Genomic DNA, 22,111 nt, shown 5'->3' on the forward strand with positions numbered 1-22,111 from the left:
TACATTAAAATAGAATTAAGTTACTACAATAATTAAAACAGATTCCAAATATTTTAAGAAGATAAAAATGTTTAAAATATATTAAAGCAATATAGCACCCCTGGCTATTCTTTCAAACCTTTCTGTCTGAAAAGGAAAGTTTCTGCCTGTTGGTGGAAGGCCATCAAAGAAGGGGCCATTCTGGTCTTTCTGGCCAGGGAGTTGGGCACAGTTGGCACACAAGTTTTAAAAGTGCAAAAGCACTCCTGGTCACTGCAGAGACCAGGGCCTCCAGGTTCAAAGCTGAGTCCAGGAATACCCCCAAACTACGAACCTGCATCTTCAGGGGGAGTGTGACCCCATCTAACACAGGCTGGATCCCTATTCCTTGATATGCCTTCCGACTGAACCAGGAGCACCTCTCTCTTTTCTGGATTAGGTTTCAATTTGTTTGCCCTCATCCAGTCCATTACTGAAGACAGGCACTGGTTTAGGACCAGGACAGCCTTCTTGGATTGAAGTGGGAAGGAGTAGTAGCGTTGAGTGTCATCTGCATATTTGTGACACTGCGCCCCAAAACACCAGACAACCTCTTCCAGCAGTTTCATATATATGTTAAACAGCATAGGGAACAACACAGAACCCTGAGGGACCCCACATGCCAATGGCCAGGAGGTCAAAGAGGAGTCCCCCAGTATCACCTTCTGGGTTCACCCCTCCGGGAAGGAACGGAGCCACTGTAGAACAGTACCTCCAAGCCCCATCCCAGAGAGGTGGTCCAGAAGGATACCATGGTTGATGGTATTGAAAGCTGCTAAGAGGTCCAGTAGAACCAACAGCTATACACTCCCTCTGTCCAGTTCCCTGCATAAGTCAGCCACCAAGGTGGCCAAGGCTGTCTCTGTTCCTTAGCCAGGCCTGAAACCAGATTGAAATGGATCTAAATAATCCATTTCATCCAGAAATCCCTAGAGCTGGGAAGGCATCACACATTCCAACATCTTGCCCAAAAAATGATAGATTGGACACTGGTCGATAATTATTCATTATTGTGGGATTCAGAGATGGCTTTTTAAACAAAGTTCTCACAACTGCCTCCTTTAGGCAAGATGGAACTCTGCCTTGTTATAGGGAGGCACTGACTACTTCCTTTACCCACTCAGCCAGTCCCTCTCTCACCTGTTTAATAAGCCAAGAAGGACAAGGGTACAAGACACATGTGGTGGCTTTTCATTAACACTGGTCAGACAGGTGCCAAAGTTACATCCACTGTCACTGTATCAACTGTAGCATCCAAGTCAGAGCAGATCTGAGTGACTTTATCTGCAAAATGTCATGCAAATTCTTCACAGCAGGCCTTTAAATGGTCTACATTTTCTACTTGAGGGCGAGTGTGTAAGAGACCCCTGATCACTCAGAACAGCTCTGCTGGATGACTTCATGCAGATGCAATGCTGGCCATGGAGTAGGCCTTCCAATAGGCTCTAGGTAGTGTTGGGTCAGATTCGCTTTGAGTCTTCCACAAATATTGCTCAAGTTTGCAGTTATGTCAAAAAGCAAACAATGATGGAGCCAGGCAGGCATCCTTGGAAATAGTATCAGACATGGCTGAAAAGATGATTGGCCAGACTTTGCTAGCCAAACCTGAAACCACAGGGAAAAAGGGATCTCTGGTGTTCCCCTGAACTTATGCAAAGATATGTATCAAGGAAAGTGCTTAAAATATTGTCTGTAACCCTCTTGGTTACTATCTGCTAGTAGACCTATTGAGTCAATAACTGAATGGTGAGTCAACATATAGGAAAATCCCATTGTTGGTTCCAAAAAAATCTAGATCTTTTTAAGTAAGGACATGTTTTGATCTGAGCTTGGAAGTGAATTGGTAGCCAGAGAAGATGGAACAATGTCATAGCCATGCACTCCAGGCTAGGCAGCTCCTGATTAAAAGACAATATTTGTCATCAAAATTCCCAAAGTTCTTTTAAAAGCAAGTTTATTTCAGGTTTCATGAAATACTTTCACTGATGTTGATATCTACCGCATTATCTGATTTTATTTTATTTTTTGGATTTTTGTGCCTAAAACACATGAGAACTCTTATGTTGTTGTATTTTGCATCTTCATTTTAGCAAACAAAATCTTCAGTAATAACAATTACAATAATTGTAAGAAACATGCAATGTCACTACCAGAAAGAAGCATATTTTAACCACACACACACACTCTTACTTACTACTCTTACTACCATTGGTGGAAGCAGCTCAATGGACTTTTAAGGGAATGCTGTTTTTAATCTTCCTTTCCTTCTTTCATTTTGAAACTGTGTTCCATGGTCTAGAACAAGAAGGAGCCACTAGGGTTCAACCTAGGAAATTGTGTACTTCTGGTCTTCTCCATCAGAGAAAAGGACATCTTCTGTATAATCACAACTTTTCTCTGCAAACAGGGCTTATGCAAAGGACTCCAGCTGTAGGATGTCTGTGATTACGGTAGTTAACCTCATCCCTCTGATTCACAGTCCTAAAACATCTTGTGAATTAGTAAATTGAGAATCAAATTTAAAGTAAGTTTAGAATTCGTAAGTTTACAGTCCTGCAACCTACTATATATTAGTGTAAATCTTCACCTCAGCCTATACATTTATAAAAAGATCAGGTGCAATAATTTGAGGTGGCTCCACCAGTGATATGATCTTTGTTAATTTTATTTAACCATATTAAAAGTGATTCTCAGAATTGTTTTCTTAAATAGACCTTAATGGGTCCAGGACCAGAACCAGACCCCTTCCTTGTGGACTGGCCACCCATGTCTTTGTGAGTATGTGCATGTGTCTTCAAATCTCTTATCCACTTATGGCAATCCCACAGATTTCTTAGTTGAGGAATAATAAGCTATGTTTTTGCCTGTTCCTGCCTCTGCACTCAACCTACAGCATCTGCTATTTGTTGATGGTCTCCCATCCAAGTACCAACCACAGCTGACCCTGCTTAGCATCCAACATCAGAAGGGGCCTAGTGTCTCTAGTGCAGTGATATCCAAACTCTGGTCCTCCAGGTGTTTTGGACTTCTGCTCCAAGAAGCCTCAGTCACCTTGGCCAATGATTTGGGATTCTGGGAGCTGAAGTTCAAAACACCTGGAGGGCCAGAGTTTGGACATCACTGTTCTAGGGTATTTAGGCCCATGTGTTTGCTAGGTATTTGTTCCTAAAAACAAGCAAACAAAAATCGTTTAATTTTCTCTATGCAATGTTTCATTTTAGAAGGGCTGTCTGTTTACTTCTTCCATACTGGTCCAGATCAGTACTGGATCAGAGATGCAGTAACTAGAGCCTCAAAGAAAGAAGAATAAAACAATCTGGATTTCCTCCACCTGTAACTTTCCACCTCTGAGAAATCCTCCTTTCCCAAAGGCCCTACAGAGAACAAGATCACAGCACCCGGTGCCTGTTTAAGGTTACATCAGCAACACTGTTTTGTGACATTGTGGTTTAGTCTGATAAAGATATCGCTTGGCTTTAGAGCTTGGAACACTTCTAATAAACCATTTTACCCTGTCAGTTCCTCCTTCTTTTTTCCCATGTCAGTTTGCATTTAATATCTCTGTGCTACCAACACCACTTGCCCTCATGCCCCTCCTGAAGAATAGTCTCTTTAAGATATGGAAGCGAGAATTTAATCTGTATCCTTCCCAAATAACCCTTCTCCTTTGCATTGCTGAGCACAAATACAAGCTAGATCTGCCCAGGGTATTGATGCTACATCTTCATTGCAAACCTTCTATTAACATCCCATCAATTGTATCTCCCTTCACTCTGGCTGCATCTGAACTGCAGAAATAATCGTTTGATACCACTTTCGCTGCCATGGCTCCATGGCTATGGAATTCTGGGAATGGTAGCTCTGGTGCCACAACAAACAAACACAAGCAGGGAGCCATGGCCGTGAAAGTCGTATCAAACCAAATTATGTCTACATGCAGACTTCATTGGGTAATGGTAAGGCTTCATTCTCTTCACTGGATGCATCCCAGTCTATTTCAGTACAATACCATCCAGAATCCACAAAATAGTGATGATGATGATAATAATATGCGCAAGAAGCAGTGGTGAGGCGGTGTGTTCCAGAAAGAAACCATTTTGCACCCAAGTTACCTGGGATGATAGTGTGTTTATTCTTTGTGTGTGTGTTGTTTGGCAAGGGCAGAAAAGGCCTGAGGGGGATGCTGAATGCAGTGGGGCGGTTGTTAATGCGACTCTGAGGTGAACCTATCATGGGGTTTTCTTGGAAAGTTTCTTCAGAGGGAGTTTGCCATTGCCTTCCCCTGAAGCTGAGAGAGTGTGACTTGCCCAAGGTCACCCAATGGGTTTCCATAGCCGAGCTGGGATTCGAACCCTGGTCTCCAGAGTCATTTGTTGTTGCTGCTGTTAGCCTTCAGGTGGTTTATTGTGTATGGCGACCCAGCCATAGCAGTTTGGGACTGGACTGCAACTCTGAAGACCAAGGTTCGAGTTTCAGCTCGGCCATGGAAACCCAGTGGGTGACCTTGGGCCAGTCCTACTCTCTCAGCCTCAGAGGAGGTCAATAGCAACCCCCCCCCCCGAAGAAACTTGCCAAGAAAAGCCCATTATATGTTCAGCTTAGGATCACCATAAGTCAGAAATGACTTGAAGGAGCACAACAAGGCGAACTTATCACGAGGTTTCCTTGGCAAGAGTTGTGCAGAGGAGGTTTGCCACTGCCTTCCACTGAGGCTGAGAGCATGTGACTCGCCCAAGGTCACTCAGTGGGTTTTATTGGCTGAGCTGGGAATCAAACTCTGCTCTCCAGAGTCACAGTTTCAAACCATTAGGCCATGCTGGCTGTAGTTTGGAGACCAGGGTTCAAATTTCCCCTCAGTCACCGAAACCCACCTGGTGACCTTGGGCAAGGCTCACTCTCTCTGGCTCCACTTTGGCTCATCTACAGAGAGCTTGGCTTGCTGCTGTCGTGTGCCTCCGACTTATGGTGACCCTCAGGCCAGGGGGTTTTCAAGTTTCTCCAGAGGGGGCTTGCCATTGCTTTCCCCTACACTGAGGGGGACACCATTCTACAAAGCAACACGATAAGTGTTGTGTGGGTTTTTCAGACTGTGGGGCCGCGTTGAAGAGTGTATTCCTAACGTTTCGCCAGCAGCTGTGGTTGGCGTCTTCAGGGAATGCTAACATGAAGGAGAGTGAAGTATATATAATATGAGGGGGAACAAACTCCTCTAGGATATGGCCACATAGCCGGAAAAACCCACACAAAACAACAACAACAACACTATAATATGATAGTTTTTATAATATAATGTAATGTAATGTACTTAATATAATTTCCCCCCCTTTCAGGGAAGGACGCGCCTATGTTTTGTTTGCTTAAAGACAAGACATGCTGACATGGAAGAGAGTGAGGTGTATAGGAGAGGGAGTAAACTCTCCTGGAACATGGCCACATAGCCCGAAAGACCCACACAAAACACACAATGATAGTTTTTAATAATATGATATATCCCCCCCCCCGAGGGAAGAACGCGCCACTGTTTTGTTCGTTTGCTTAAAGGCAAGACAGGCTTGGAGAGGGTATGAGGGAATAATGCGAAGTCGGGGGGGGGGTCTTACTCTTTAGGGCACTGAGAGGAAAAGGAGGAGGAGGGAAGAGGAGGGCGGAGTGGGCTCGCGGGGGCGCGCGCTTGACCGCCTCCCTCTTGGTCCCGCCCCCTGCCTGCCTGTCTCCCGAAAGTGCCCGCCCCCTTGCCTTCCTCCTCCTCCTCCTCTTCTTCCTGGAGGCCGGGTCTCCCCCTCCGCCGGGTCCCCGACTCCTCCGCCTCCGGATTGGCCGAAGCGCTGACAGGAGGAGGCGCAGGAACTCCCCGCCGCTGCCCGCCCTCCGCTATAAGCCTCTTTGCAGCTTTCCCTCTCAGCCTCTCTCTCTCTCTCTGGGCTGCCCGCGCGTCCCTGTGTGGAAAAACACACACAGACACACAGACACCCCACAACCCCAAACTCCGCTGCGAGGCCGGGGCCTCGGTTAAGGCGGAGGTCCCTCCAGCCCCCCGTCCTCCTCTGTTTGAATTGGTGAGGAAGAAGAAGAAGGAAGAAGAAGAAAGGGAGCGAAGCGAGGAAAGAGAGGAGAAACTCCTTCCCGCCCCTCTGCTCTCTCTGGCTCGCTTCGCAACTAACAACAACTAGCCGCAGCGCAGTCCTCTTCCTCCTCAGTCCAGCTGACCACCAAAGTCGGGTTTCGGGAGCGAAGCCAGAAAGAGAAGGAGGGCAAAGAGGAGGAGGAGGAGGAGGAGGAGGAGGGCCAGGGGAAGGCAGTTGGTAGACTTTTTGTTGACAATAAACTGCCCCTGTTAGGACAAACCAAAGGGGGAGCAGAGCCTGAGGACCCGAGAAGAGGAAGCCCGGGAAGGAATGCTTTCCCCGCCGGCCGAGCCTTGCTCCCGCCGCCGCCGCCGCCGCCTCCTCCTCCGTCTCTCTTGCTGAGAAGGGGATTTTTTAAGCCGAGAGCTACATGACTGCGCGGATCAGGGGATCGCCAACACCATCATGCGAGGTAAGAGAGGGAAAGAGGGGTGTGTATTTGGGGGGGAGGGGGAACTGATCCGTCTGGCTCTATGGGGTCTTTCTCATCTATGATGGTTCTTAGCCCTGGCATGACTGTGATGGTGATGACGATGATGATGATGATGATGGGGGGTGGAAGGTGTGCAGGACGGCAAGGGAAGGGAGGCTGAGGAGGTGGGAAAGTTCCCCAGGTTGGGTCTCTTTGGACCCTTTGGTCCTGGGTGGTCTCTCTTTTGCGCGCCCCCCCCCCCGGAGCAGAAGAGCCCGATCCAGGTCTCGGAACTTTCCAGGGTAGTCCTTTCTCCCCCAGTAGGAGGCATCTCTTCCTCCACACTCCTGCCTCCCAACCCTGTGTCCAAAAGTTTTGATGTCGGCGCGGTCGGTCTCAGTGTTAACTGCGAGTCGCCTCCTGAGTTGAGTGGCACTTCGGGGGGCATGTTTTCTAACGTTGCGGGAGGAGGGGCGCTCTGGAGAAGAAACTTGAGCTGAGAGAAGGGGGCACCCGAGGGAGCTGGGGTGGCTTTTTGGACTAGGCGGGGGAAAGTCAGGCCAGCTGTGGTCCCGGGTGGGCGCCCAGGCCCCCTCCCCGGACTTGGCAGTGGGGCAAGGAAGAAGGACTCCCCACAAAGTGTGTATGTCTGTGTGTGGAGAGGGGGCACTAACGCTTTCAGGAGAGGGAGGGGCTGCCTGATGCCGTGCGAAGGAAGGAGAGCCCTCAAAACTTCTGCCTAGTCATCCTCTTCCTCAGTTATTGAAGACTCCTTTCCTTCGGGGCAGAGGAAGGCTTCCAGGCCACGATGGGAAAGTTTACCACCCCACCCCCCCCCCTCCGCCCTCCAATACTAGAATTCCCTTCCCCTCGGGCAATAACCATCTCCTGTTGGCCCTACATCTTCCTTTGTCTAAAGTCTTTGGGAGCAGCAAAGCTCCATGGCTCCCTCCATCCCTCCATCTGTGGGTCCTGGCTCCTGTTGCATCGACTCCTTCCGAGTTGGGAAGGGAAGGAGGGGGTTAACTTTTTTGTTGTTTTGGTGGAGGAACTGGAGGTGCTGCCTGCCAGCTCCGGAGTGTGTGGCTTCTCCGCAGGGAGAACCCGTCCCCTCGTCCTTCCAAACGGGGCAAACTCACCCTTAGGCCCCCCATAGAGAATCCGCCACGCTCAACTTCTCGGCGCCTCTTCCAATACATGGTGCAAGTCCTACTGAATTGTAAGGAAGCCGCAAGAACGTCCTCAGCCTGGCTGAAGCTGCCCTACTCCCTTCTGGCCCCATGGTCCCTAATGTGTCAGATCGATAAGGATGGGCTGGGGGCGGGATTTGCAATGTGTGCTTTAAGAATCACTTCTGGGCCCTTTCCTTTCTGCTCAGCACTTTGTAGGACTTTTTAAATGTTGTCCTCAGGTCCGAAGAGGAGGCCACCTTTGTGTTCTCTCTTCCATAATAAAACATAATGTGTTCTCCCCACCACCATTCCCTTCTCCTTTTGTATCAGATCTTTTAAGTTTGTAAGCCTGAGGGCAGGGAACCGTCTAATTAAACATTAAATTTACAGCGCTATATAAATAATGTTTAATAATAATAATAATAATAATAATAATAATAATAACCTGACACAGAGAGAAAGAATTGACACCTGGGGCCCACCTCTCAGGTCTTTGCTCTGCCTCCAGTTCAAATTACAACCCTCGCCATGTCCGCTCCTCTCTGGGCCCACAACAAACTCTGAATCCCAGAATTCCATAGCCTTGAGCCAGACAAGTTAAAGCGGTACCAAACCTGGTTATTTTTCTCACTTTGCCGGTCCTCCTCTCCCTGTCTTGACTAGCCATCGCTGCTCAGTTCCAAGGAGAGGACACTCTGCACATGCACCAGAGACCTTGTCTTCCTTTGGCTAAGTCCAGAACAGAAGCCAGCCTAGAGCTAACAGAGTAGCAGCCTGTTCAAGAATAAAAACAGAGAGCGAGAGAAAAAATGTGGCCCCTTTAAAAGTAAGGGTTTATTTCAGCCTAGACTTTCGTGGACCATACGTTCTTCAGAGGCCTTGCTTACAATAATGTTGGTTTTCTGTTGGTTGTGATGCGAAGGTGTGTCGCTGAAGCTGGGAATGAATTACTGTCAGGTCAGAAAAAGTGTAGATGACCCTTATAGAGAAAAAGAGGGGCAAGTGGAGAGTAGGACTGAAGAGAGCCGAGCATCCACTTCCCTGGCAGTAAGCGCCATTGAACTCGGTGGGACTTGGCTTAACTTCGGAGGAGACCTGCAGGAGATTGAGCTGCTGGGAGCCTTGTGTTAGCTATATCCTGGAGGTAATCCTTTTAGGTTCAGTGAGGCTTGTTCCCAGGTAAGTAAGTTGAATACTAAGGCCTGTTACAGACTGCCAAAATAAAGCTGCTTCGGGTCTCTTTGGAGGTATGCTGTTTAAATGATGCATGCATCCTAAGAATCCGGAAGCTGCACCAAAGCCGCACTCCAGTGCTTAGGAACTGAGTGTGGCTTTAGCGCAACCTCCGGACTCTTAGGACCCATGCATCATTTAAACAGCATACCTCCAAAGAGACCCGAAGCAGCTTTATTTTGGCAGTCTGTAACAGGCCTAAGCACACTTATTAGGGGCTGTTGGACATCTTTGGTTTCTGGCTGAGTGTGCCTGGCCTTGAGCTGAAGGTTGGCAGTGTAAAACCATGGCTCTGAAATCCATCAGGGTTACCTTTATTGGCCAACTGAAATGCAGAAAATACACTTGCATTTCGGTTGGCCAATAGAGGTATCACTGGTGGGTTTTTGTTCGTATTTGTTAAATGGCCCCCACAGCTCCCTCTGCATGTTTCCTATGGCTCTGACGAATAGGAAAGACCCTCTGCTCCTGGCTTGTGGCAGGAGATTTGGGGGAGAAGATTCTGCTTCATCAGATAACATGGAGTGGGATGTGGAGAGGTAGAAGAGAAACAACGCCTGTAGTGATTAAAATGCTCAGATGGGAACCTTTTTCTTTCCTTACTTTGTCCACGCTTGGGAGCCCTGAAGCATCCCGCTGCCAGGCATGCAATGCCAGCCTTTGAAGGCCATTGCGGGCAAGTGATGGGCACCAATGGCAATGGAGGAGGAATAAGCCTATCCTAGGCTTGCCACCTTTAAAGCAATCGTCGTGTGCTTCCTCGGAAGTGAGTCTAACCCAACCCATTTGGCCTTACTTCTGAGGAAGGCGTAGCCTGGTACTATACACGTGGGAATCGTGGGTACTATACACTGACCGTGTTCCTCTGGGCCCAAGGGTGGGTTGCAGGCACCCTGAGTGTCCAGCAAGCGAGGTCAAAGTTCCCTTGAGCACCAGGAGCCTGGTCCTGCCTCCAGTTGGGCGACTCGGCTTCCATCCAAGGCAGTGTCTTGTTGCCTGGCTGTCTGTCTGGCTCGCTTTCTGCCGCGGATGTGGGAGTGTGTGGAGACGGGGCTTTGTCCTGTGCTCCACTGACCCACTTCTCTCGGCTGAGGAAACCAGTCCCAGGGACCAGGGCACAGCCCACCCCCCACCAGCCTCCCGCCTTGGGCCGCCAGAGGTAGTTATTACTCAGCGAAAGCTCTCCAGAGCGCCTCTTCTGTCTCTCCTCCTAGAAAGGCCAAGCGCTTGGCCCCCGACCTGTTTTCCCTAGGCATCTCCCCCGAATACACTTCCCTTGGGTCTTGGAGAGGAACAGCCCTGCCCCTTCCACGAGGAGCCTAAGCTGAGCTCCTATCTGGGATGCGCCTGCCCTTTTTGGTGGCAAGGAAAGTTTCTGGCGCTACTGCCAAGAGTCGACCTCCTCTCCCGCTTCTTCCTCTTGAGCCCCAATTTCTCAATCAGACGTAGGGAACATGACCCACCACCACAACCCTTGGCAAGGTCTTCCCTTTCCTACCCGAAGCTAGGCTCATTCACAGGAGGAGTAAGTCCCTCGCAATGCCCTGGGATGTCTTTCTGACTAGGCTGGAAGTTGCCTGCGATTGCGAGTCTTCCCTTCTAAAATCAGCAGTGGAAACCGATGCTCCAAACTCCTCTGCATCCATTGATTCATCAACCCCCTCGTTTAATAGGTGCTAGTCTGTCATTAAAAAAGGGAAGAAGTTTGGCAATATTGACTATTTCTCACGGTATTCCCTGAGAAATGGCCAACCTTGCCAACCTTTCCTTTTCTCCTGCAGGTTCATGGACCTTTATTCCCACTGGGCCCAGAGTGACTGACTTCAGGATTGCGCTCAGGATTGTGCCTCTCTGGTACTTTGAGTGTACAGAAACTCTCACGTTGAGTACGTGCATAAGTACGAAGGCTGCCTCTACACAGGTGCAATCTCTCCAATTCCTAACCCTCTCCATCCCCAAGGCCCAGAGTGACTCGCCTTCTCCCGGTCCTCCCAAGTCCTAGGAAGGAAGCGCTGGCCGGTGCCACGCCAAGAGAGTCTCTGGCTAAACAGGAGCTTGGCGTTGGCTTGAAGAGGCAGGAGAGGGGTTTGCTGATGGTGCTGCTGTTGTGTGCCTTCGTTTCCGACTTATGGCAAACCTTAGGGCTTTGCTGGGTAAGACTGGTTCAGAGAGCGGTTTGCCCTTGCCTTCCCCTGAGGCTGAGAGAGTGTGACCTGCCCAAGGTCACCCAATGGGTTTCCACGGCGGCCATTTGCTTCTCTGATCCGTCCGGCTTCTGCTCTGTATGTTGGTGGTTGTGTAGGGCGGCATCGGGTCCTTCTTTTGCCAGAGGGATCAACTCTAAGGGGCGCTTCGGTTGCCTTTAAAAGGCCGGACCAGGAGTCCCGCTCAGTGTTGAAATGCGGGCGAAATTACGTGGGGGCTCTAAATCGGATCTACTAGGTCACGAAAGTTGGAGTCTGGCCGCTGCCAAGGCTGCATCCACACTGCAGCATTAATCCACTTTGGCACCACTTGAACTCCCGTGGCTCACTGCTCTGGAATTCTGGGGCGTGCAGTTTGTTGTGGCCCTAGAGCGCCTTGACAGTGAAGGCTAACTGTCTGTCTCCTCGAAATACAAATCCCAGAATCCCGGGGCAGTTCCAGTGGTGCCAAACTGGATTCCTTCTACGGCGCGGATGCAGCTCAAACCTGCAAGTCTTTTAGCGAGTTGCAAAACTCCTGGCTGGTTCGGGATTTCTTTTTTTCTGAGGCCGGCGGGGAGGAGTAGACTGGGAAACCGACTCTTCTGGCGACCTCTCCTTTCTGTCGCTTGCCTAAGCGACTGGATCAGAGGGAAGCCACGTCGTCCTCCTCCTCCTCCTCCGGAGAGATCTTGCGGCGGGATCTGGCAGCTCCGTCGGGGCCCCTTTCGCTCGAGTCCCAAGACGGGCCTTGGTTGTTAGATGGACCGCAAAAACTCTCTTTTTTGTGTTGTTGGTGGCACCACCAGGAAGGAGTCGAAAGTTGGCAAGAGGGGAAGCATCAATCCCAGAAAAGTCAATGCAACATAAGAAGGAGGAGGAGGAAGAGGAAAAGATGAAGATGAAGATGAAGAAGATGATGGAGGAGGAGGAGATGAAGAAGATGATGGAGGAAGAGAAGGAGAAGATGAAGATGAAGAAGATGATGGAGGAGGAGAATAAGAAGATGAAGAAGATGATGATGATGATGGAGGAGGAGGAGAAGAATAAGAAGCAGCCGCAGCCGCCTGTCTGTTTTATGGTTTCACTCCAAGCGCACACTGCCTTCTATGCCTGTACTTACTGTTGGGCAAACAAGCTTACTCCCGAGTAAACGTGTTTAGGGTCAGTCCCTCCCTTTGTCCCATTGAGTCGCACTCAACTCAATGGGACAAAGCAAAGCTCTGACCCTAAACGTGTTGGCCTAGAAACTAAACACGCTTTCGGGACTATAAACCCACTAACTCCCATATACACCACTACCTGAAATCTCATGCTAACATTTTTTCAAAAAGCTAGTCACATCCCTTTTTTCCTCTCTCCTCACTCCTCCTATCTCTCTCTCTTGTCCCTCCATCTCTCTCCCTTCCTCCTTTTTTATGCTGCCAGAGGCTCCTTTGAAAACTAGAAACACTCGTGTTTCCCTTGTTTTTGGCCTCTACTTCTCCCCAAAGTCTGTTGAGGTCGGTGGGGTACCAGAGGGACCCCGATCTGTCTTTTCAGTGGCATTTCTTTTTCTTTTTAAAGTACAGTAAACCCATGCTACTCCTCCCTTCAGCCGCTGCCGGGTGAATGGGGACCCGCCGCCCTCCAAGGCGAGGCCAGGCCCGGAGTGGCGAGTGTCCCGCTCGATCGGGAAGCGGAGTGCCTTGTTAATGGAATATTAATCGGTAGGCATTTTTTCAATTGGGTCCCTGAAGGGAAGAGGCGAGGAGAGGCCCGGTGGGTCGATCCTTTATTGGCATCCCGCAAAATCAAACCACGTTAACCTTGCGAGGGTGAGCAGGAGGAGAGGGGTGGGAAGCTCTCCCCGTGGGGGTTTTGTTTTGTTTTGTTTTAGCTGGCTGGGTGGACTCTGTCTGTGTGTGTGTGTGTGTGTGTGTGTGTGTGTGTGTGTGTGTGTGAAGTGTAACTAGTTATTGTAGCCAACTCCATCCTGTCTATTAGGGGGGGCCTACTGAGAGTTTGCATCTGCAGAGGAAGCAAAGAGTTTGCGAAAGTGTGCTTCCTAAACATCACGATTTTGTCAGCAGCTTATTCAGTCTTCAGTACTTTCAGATCAATATAATGGAAAAAAACCTAAGGGTTGCCCATTGAAAGGCCACTCTGCAATTTCACATTTGAAGCAAAGGAAAATAAAAAAGTAGGTCTTGTTTTAAAAGCCTAAGGAGCAGCTGAGTTCATCCCTGGATGGGATTTGTCTGTCCCAAAGTCCAACCCCATAGATGGACTGCAATGCTCTCTGAGATGTCAGGAGAGGATTTTACTGAGGTGGTCCTTTCTTGTTGGAGGTTAAGACCAAAGTAATCTGAGTCTCTGTTTCCCAAAGGATGGATCCAACCTTTTTTTTTTTTTTTGAAGGGGCGATTCTGCTGCATCCACACTGGAGAAATAACCCAGTTTGGCACCGCTTTAACTTGTCTGACTCAAGGCTATGGAATTCTGGGAGTTAGAGTTTGGTGTGGGGCCCCACAACCAATTCCAACTCCCAGAATTCCATAGCCTTGAGCCAGACAAGTTAACGCGGTGCCAAACTGGATTTATCATCATAATGTCTAGTCGGCCTCTTATCATTTGCTTCCTCCTCCTTGCAGTGGTCTGGTCTCTACAAACCCTAAAAGCTTCTTTTTAAAAAAGCTTTAAAAATTTTAGATTGTAAAAACCTCTCTTTTATATAATTGTTGGATTTGGATGAAGGCAAATAAGGGGAAAGCAGCCCAAAGAAAGAAGCTGATGCTGTTTCTGTTCTGTAAATAATTCATATCCAGGGCTTAAAAAGGGTCCATTTCAGTTGCAAAATAAAAAAAAAGGTGCAGCCTGATTTGTACCTGAAAAGATGTAAATATCCCTTTCTCAAAAGGTACTCCTTTGAATGTACTATTTCCTACTCCACCACCCCCTTCCCTCCTGTTAAAACTGTCTTTAAAAATAAAAATACTTAAATTGTATTCCTTCCCCTACAAAATTTAGATTTCGCTTTTATAATTATTTGGGAGAATTAAAACGTCAAACATTTTTAAATATATATATATTTACATATAGGGTGCTGCTTTTTCCACATTAGAGAGAACTAAAAGCTTTGGATAATGAAGGTGATAATAGGGTTTGAGTCCATCTTGCCACTGTTAAGTCTCCAACATTACTGTAGTAACTTACTTATGGTTAAACATGTGAGACCCATAGAAAGCACAGAGTTTGCAAAACTGTTGTGGTTCCTAAACATCACAGTCAAATTTCTTAGCAGCCCATTCAGTCTTTACTTTTCTGGAGTTCCAGCAATCCTTGAATATGTTTCATTAGTGGGCCCCCAATTTAGATGACAGACTTCAGTGCTCTTTTCCTTCTCCCTCCTCTTACTGCTGCCAGATCAAACATTTAGCGAAAGGAATAAATTGATGAAAGAACATGAAAAACCATATATCATTTGAAACAGACAATTTCTCCTCAACTGATGAATGCTAATAATAGCATTATCTTTTTGATTATGATTTCATGATTATAATTTTGGTTAGGATTATGATTTCATGATATGAAATCAGGTGCTACTGTAGCATCATGATTTAATTTTCAATCCTGTCCTAAGAATTTATATGATTTGCTACATATTTGATGTAATATCCTTGCATATTCCATGCCTTTGTCTGATACCATCAAGTTATTCATGTGATCAGTAAATAAAAGAGCCCAGAATGGATGCCTTTTTAGACCAAAGTTAATCATCATGATGCGAGCAATCCTCAATAAGATTAGAGCAATAATAAACCCATAAAGAATCATCTTAATAAAGAATCAAGGTACCACTGCCTTTTAAGAGGCTGTTTATACATCACAGGACTCTCTGTTTCAGGGTTGTTGCTTTTGTTAGAGAGGAACTGTGATCTGAAAGGCCTTCACTGACAACATCGTTCATGCCATCTTTGCTCTGTGTGTGTGTCTATGCGTCTTCAAATCACTGGTCCACTTGTCGTGACTTCATGAATTTCATAGGGTTTTCTTAGACAAGGAATACTCAGAGGTGGTTTGGCCAGTCCCTTCCTCTGAAATATTACTTACTGTTCTCTGGCGGTCTCTCATCCTAGTATTCATACTGCTTGGAAAATCCAGAAATCCACAGCAGTGGATAAATGAGTCTGTTGTTAATATTTTGTATAAGCCATTTGTACGTATCTAACACTAAACTGGTATCTGTCTTTTTACATTGCACATTGAAACTGAAAACACAGTCATCTTCCTTTGACTATTTCCATGGATGAAGTAGTTTTCTTTCTTTCTTTCTTTAAAAATAGATAAAAAGATTGTACTTTTGTAGAGAGGAGAGCTGCATTTTGAGACAAGCTTTAAGAAATGTTTATTGTAGAGGCTGTTTAAAACACTTCTTGATATCAGTTCTGTCCCAGCAAACTTTTCCTACTGCGCTTCGTCAGTCAGATATAAATAATTTGTTCTATTCTATTTTTTTATACAGTTAGGGGGGGAAATCTTTAGGAGAACTGACAACCTATCTTTTAAATGAAGATACTACTCCTAAAGTATATTTCTTTTACCCCAAAAGATAAAAACATTCACAGTACACTACTAATTACAGATCAGTTTACAGCAATCACAGTGTTTCGGGGTGATAGCCACATTATAAAATACAGTCCCATTTTGCACTGGTTGTTATACAATCATAGTTACCAAGTGCTGGACAGCAATATCAGAAGAGAAAGTCCCAAGATGCCAAATAAAATCACATATACAGACAACCCAGTCCTTTTCAGTTGATGCAATGGACTTCTAAGGAACAATCCTTGGCTTCGATGAAACTGAAGGAAGGCTCCTTTTGTCACTAAAGACAAAAGAGGCACACAGGAATAAATATTGATTGAACTAATCATCAAATGAATAGAAATGAGATTTACCAGTACAGCAATATAATAGGTTATGTTAAGTAGTCCTTTCATAAGCCATATGTCGTCCTTTCGATCCATGACCCTAGTGGTTCAGCTCTTATCAAGGAAACCACAGGTGTTTTAACGACATTTGTGGTCAATCATGCTAATTGTAATGGAGGTGTAACTAACTATCAGTAATTACATGGACCTCATAGTGAGCTGCAGAAATGCAAAGAAATGCACTAACTACTAAATAAGGACACTATAAAGAAAAAAAAACCATAGATGAGTTGCTAGCACAGTTCTTCAAATTGTGTCCACTCTTTGGATATTAATAACGTCTGCTTGGATAAGACAGTCCCATATAATCATGCTGACATGGTTCCAGTGAAGTCTGAAGTTTGTGTTGATCCATTTGTAAGATAAATTTCTTTGAGCGCTAACTTTGAAAGCTAACTGCTCAAGGATCATTCGTCAAAGTGAACAGGTGCAGCCTAAGCTTTTTGCAGAAGCAATACGTATAGACATACTTTGGACATTTTCATTTATGATAAAAAGTTCATTTTGTTTTCCCCAGTTCATATATAACAACTATATTACTTAAAGGTTTAGTTTTAAAATAGCTTCCTGCTACCTTTCTATCCTGCATTAATCGGGATTTGCACATATGTACACAAGCAACATAACAAAGTTTATATACATTGCCTATGGGAATTGTCTGAAAATGCCACAAGACTAATTGTCTTTCTGCATTTTCACTTGGCTATAATATATATTGTGACATATACATGTTGGTTCTTTCAGAATCCTTAATCTAGATATGGTGCTCTCATTTTTCACCAGTCTGCCATCAGATGTGATTCCCATTGAGTTCAATGAAATTTACTCCCAGTCAATATATTAGAGTATGGCAGCCTCATTATTTTATAATCTAGAATTTCATAGGCTGGGCATGATCCAGCCAAGTAATGCACTTCGAAGCCCTGATGGTTTCAGACTGAAAGTTGAGCAAGTGCTTAAAGCCCTCCTGTTTGAGAAAGGTATATCACAGTTCTTCCTCTTTGCTTGTATTATTATTATTATTATAGCATACCTTTCTAAAATCCATAGTGCTTGAAATTTGTTCTGCTTAGTGTTTGTAGTTTTAATCTGTCAGCTATTTTCGGTGGGATTTGTGTGGAACTATTCTGTTGAACAGGCAACATTTGAAGAAACGGCATGAGGATATATGGTCCAAAAACCTCCGAGATTATGTCTGGACTAAAAGCTCTGAAAACAAAGTATTCTTTCAAGTAAAGGTCATGTAATGGTGGTTACTTGTCAGATGAAATCATCATTTGAGGAATTATTTTATAGTGTAAAGGAAAATTTTACTATCCTGAGGCTACTCACATGACCAAGGCAAGTCAGATTTGAATCTGTGTGCTATACGCCCATGTGATACCTAGTGGCTTGAAGTTGTGTGAAACGGAAAAGATTAAACATCCCCTAAGATAATCAAAGACATAGAATTTATTTAAAACTATCAAAGAGTGTAATCCTACCCATAGTGAAATCAGTAGCAAAGTTCTTAGTTGTTTGACCGGATTGCTCCTAAAGTTTGAAGGCATGGGACTGTATTTACTACTACTATAACCAACTAAAATTTTCATGGAAAATTCAAGATAAAAGGAGCATTTGAGACGTTAATTTCAACACACAAGGTTAGAGCTAGACTTGTTTTCTTAATCAAAGGGAAGTGATTCCTCAAGTGAATGAAGGGTTCATCAGTTAGAAGAAGCTCCACTAGCTCTAACTACAGAAAGAAGGGGGTGGCTGGAGTAGGAAGACTCTTCAATTTACTAAGTATTATTCTTGATATTTTCATAAATAGTAAATTGGCTTTGGAAGCATCTGAAGAATTGTCTGTGAGTATCTTCCTGTGGCTAGAAATAGGTCTAAAAGTTTCAGTTTTTGGCTATAGCTAATTATGCTTTAAGTTAGTGAGGGTGCTAACTTTTTTTAACTGGAAGCCATTCTTTTAGGAATCTGCTTCCATTCCAATGTGCTCTGATATGTACATGGATCTTCTTCCTCCATTTACTTCAGCAGGAAGGATGGGGCAGATTTTATATTCCCATCACTTTGCAAATGTGGGTGATGTATTCTACAGTGAACTGCTTTTTATGGAAGCCCCATTAAAATGAGTGGAATTTAATTTCTAAAGGGGCCTTTTTGCCTTTGGGGATCTCAAAAACATCCAGACACAGATTATAGTAAAACCCCTGGAAGTCATTTCCTAATGAGAATAAATGAAACAGAGATGACTGTTCCTTGGGTTTTGAAGACTGACTGTAGCAATTTACAGATACTATCAAAACTGAACTAAATGGCAGTTTGAGCAGTCTGGTCTTAATCACATTGACCCAGAGGTAAGCTTCACACTCTCTTTAGTGTGTTTCAGGTTGTACATGTAATGCTTTGATTCTACTTATTTACTTCACTTACAGTATACTACACAATTACAGATTTTGATTCAACATTAATTGCCATGGTTCCCTGTTATGGAATCCTAAAATTCGTAGTTTCATATTTAGAATTCTCTGCCAAAGACTACTAGTGCCTCATTAAACTACAAATCCCAGGATTCCATCGGATGAAGTGATAACAGGTGAAGTGAAATGTCAAAGAAATCTCTGTTTTCTATGTATGGTTGCAAAAGCTGGAGAATGAAAATAACTGATAAGAAAAGAATCATCTCATTTGAAATGTGGTGTTGGAGGAGAGAGCCGCAGATGTCCTGGATTGTCAAAAAGAGAAAAAATGAGTACTAGAGCAAATCAGGGCTGAACTTTCCCTAAAAGCCAAGATTAATAAGCTGAGACTGTTGTACTTTGGCCATGTAATAAGAAGCCAAGACTCTAGGTAGAAGGCAATGATGCCATGACCTGAGTCTGCAAAACTTGACCTATGGATGACAGGATGATTTGGAGATCTCTCATCCATAGGTTCACCATAGGCCAAAGTCAACTTGATAGCAGATAACTCCAACAGTGAAAGAGATCTCATAAGCATGCACCATTATGCCTAATGCAACTTTGCTTAGGATGGCAGTATTAAGGCTGGCAGTACTAGCACTGTTCTATCAGTGTTATCAACATCCCCACACCACATCAAACTTTAGTAGTTAGTTCTCAAGTTACCTGACAGGAACCACCATTCTAAAGTTTCCTTACACTTAATTAAAATGTAATCACCTGCTTGACTACTGTTGCGTTTACTATCAAAGTAATGAAGTGCCAAAATTATTTTATAAATTGTTTAATGACTTATCTGTTTGTTAAACTATACAATTCACACATGTTCTCAAGCAGCATGAAAAAAAAAACCCCTAACTTTTACCATCATGCATCTCATGAAGAGGGCTGGAGACCGTGAAAATGTAGGCCATATCAAACGTGTTAGTCTTTAAGGTTCCACAAGATTTTTTCCTCCTGCTTTTGCTATTATTGCATTTGAATAGATTTTTCATTTTGTCGCTATTTCTTTGATTTTATTTATTTATTTATTTATTTATTGCATTAAAAAGAGCAATTTCTTTGGATTAGTAATAGTCTAAAACCATATTAGCAAATGATGGATACTAAGCTGGGAGTAAACTCAACTTAATGTAGTAGGATTTACTTCTGAGTTGAAGAGAGTGAATTGTCTCTGAGAGCTTTATAAAATATTCTGAAATTCTAGCTCACTGCAATTTCAATTTTAAACTTCTGTTCCATTAATTAATTACTTTTTAAAAAATTACTTATAATACTATATTACCTATATGCAGCTATGGCCATTAGGCACAAAATCTTTATCATCATAGCTCTGTGCTGTGGTATTTATTGTGTAAGAGGCTGCATCCACACAGAGGAATTAATGCAATTTGTCACTGCTTTAAGTGCCATGGCTCTATGCTATGGAATTCTGGGATTCATAGTTTTGTGATATATAGGATATATATCTCTGTTAGAGAATTCCAATAGAAACTACAAGTTCAAGGATTCCATAGGAAGAAGTAATGGAAGTTAAAGCAATGTCAAAATACATAAATTCTGCAACATGGCAGCAGCCATTATCTCCAAATAGGAAGGACAGGTTTTCAGGACAATTTACCTTTTTCTGGCATGCAGTGTTACTGAAGACATGTATATCAAATAATCAAACTGGGTGGAACATACAATCCAATGAACAATCCTGATTTTGTAACACTGCCTGAAAGTAACTCATCCCAACATTAAGTTTACAACCTTCCCAAAGACTGTTTTTTTTCTGCTAGCTCCAAGAATCTTTGGCTGGAATTCTGTTGTGGTTTTACTCTGGTGTAGATATCATTACACAAGTACAGGTAGCTTCATTTTCTTGAAAGTTGCACAAAGTTAGTATCCAGAGGCATCTGGTGAATTTGCCATAGCAGGGCTGCTGAGTGCACTCTGCATGTTACCACCACTCCTCCCACAGTTGCTCTGTAATGAATGGGATCTCTGCTGTTCTAGAACTAGGAAGTAGAGCCAGCAGGTCCATTCAGCTTGAAGCAGCTCTGCAAAGTCCAGTGCAGTAAAGTCCAGTGTAGATTTCTGGCCCCAATGTAGCAGATCCACCAGCCATCCCTGATAGTATCCTGTTCAGAGTCACACAAGCAGTGTCACTCTTGCCCAAGCCTAGAACTTGCCCACCAACAATCTTGATTTGGCAGAGACAGTCCCAATCAGTCCTCTGTCATCCCACTTTTTCAGCTGCCCAGTTTCTTTCTTCTTCTCCCACTTTCTGCCTTTGCCACCAGCATACTTCAGTTGTTGTAAACTGAGTTCAATGTGCAAAAGTAGTGTGCACTCGGTCAGATCCACAGTAGAGAGAGGAGAGTTTGGGATGGAATCTTTCTCTTCCCCACATACTGATGTTGCTTTGTGAGAGATGTCCTGGTTTTCATCTGTGAAATATTATAAGGTATACTAAAAGGTTCAGTGAGTGTGGTACTCAGCAATGGGTGGTAATGGGAGCAACTGTTGTGACATGGGAAAGTGTATAACTGTACCATGCATTGTGCCACAAATGGTGCAGTTCAACATTACGGAAACTCTACACTTGCATACCTTTATGTTGTGGTAGTAGTAAATAGGATCTTAACCTCACACCATTCCTCTCTTGTCTTCTCTGCACATTTAAAAGTGCTGCTTTTATTGGCCAGACATACTCTCACACAGAAGACTAATCTTTCCCTAGTTAAGATTAGAGTCATCTGCTAAGGAGAAATGCCTGTTACACAAGGCTGTATCATATGGGGAAGTTGTTATATAGTACCCTGGAGAGACTGGCATGATTTTGTACAGTAGAAAATCATGTGTGTGTGTGTGTGTTTTTAATGTATATCGACTTTTCTCATCAATTTGGCTCACAAGAAATTTAACTTTAAGAGGTAAGATAAAAACACAATTGATAATATTAAAACAGAATTAAACAAGCTCTGTTATTAAAACACAGTTATATTAAACCAATTAAAATTAATCTTATTATTATTAGTAATAGTGTGGCAATGTTATTATTATTATTAACTTTTATTTATAAAGCGCTGTAAATTTACACAGCGTTGTACATATAATATTTTAGTTAGACGGTTCCCTGCCCTCAGGCTTACAATCTAAGAAATTACAATGTTGTGACTTGAACTTTCAGTTAGAAGGCTAAACACCACAGTTCCCACAAATCAATAGATTTAGGGGTTATACAGATCAGCACTTTGTGCTGGTCTGTGTGTGGGGTGAGTGCTGGGCATCCGCAAGCTCCAAGCCCTTACACTGTCACCCAGGCACCATTTTGACATGTGCCCTTCTAGATGCCATGCACCATGATGATGCACCCAAATGATTCAGTGCAGAAGGGGCATCATAATGCCGTGGCGAAGTGCTTATGATGCCCCTTCCAGGGAGCTGCTTGGGGCAGCTTCTTTTTGCTCCCTCTAGGGAGCGGATTGGTACCGCTGCATGCGGTTGCTGTTGCACTTGCATGCCGCCCATCTGTATAGCCCCTTTGTTTC

The 22,111-nt window shown here is 44.5% G+C and overlaps 1 protein-coding gene across 2 annotated transcripts in view; it reads left to right on the top strand.

Annotated features, from left to right (window-relative positions):
* Nucleotides 1-5,933: 5,933 nt before the first annotated feature.
* The window catches only part of RORB (RAR related orphan receptor B), a 194,834-nt gene continuing 178,656 nt past the window's right edge, over nucleotides 5,934-22,111 (top strand). For both annotated transcript variants that reach the window (XM_042453994.1, XM_042453995.1), the window contains exon 1: nucleotides 5,934-6,555. In XM_042453994.1, coding sequence (XP_042309928.1) covers nucleotides 6,549-6,555 — 7 coding nt within the window. In that variant the 5' untranslated portion in view covers nucleotides 5,934-6,548. The remainder of the gene's footprint in view (nucleotides 6,556-22,111) is intronic.

The sequence above is a fragment of the Sceloporus undulatus genome, chromosome 2 (genome assembly GCF_019175285.1).
Source record: "Sceloporus undulatus isolate JIND9_A2432 ecotype Alabama chromosome 2, SceUnd_v1.1, whole genome shotgun sequence".
In the NCBI taxonomy this organism is placed as follows: Eukaryota; Metazoa; Chordata; class Lepidosauria; order Squamata; family Phrynosomatidae; genus Sceloporus; species Sceloporus undulatus.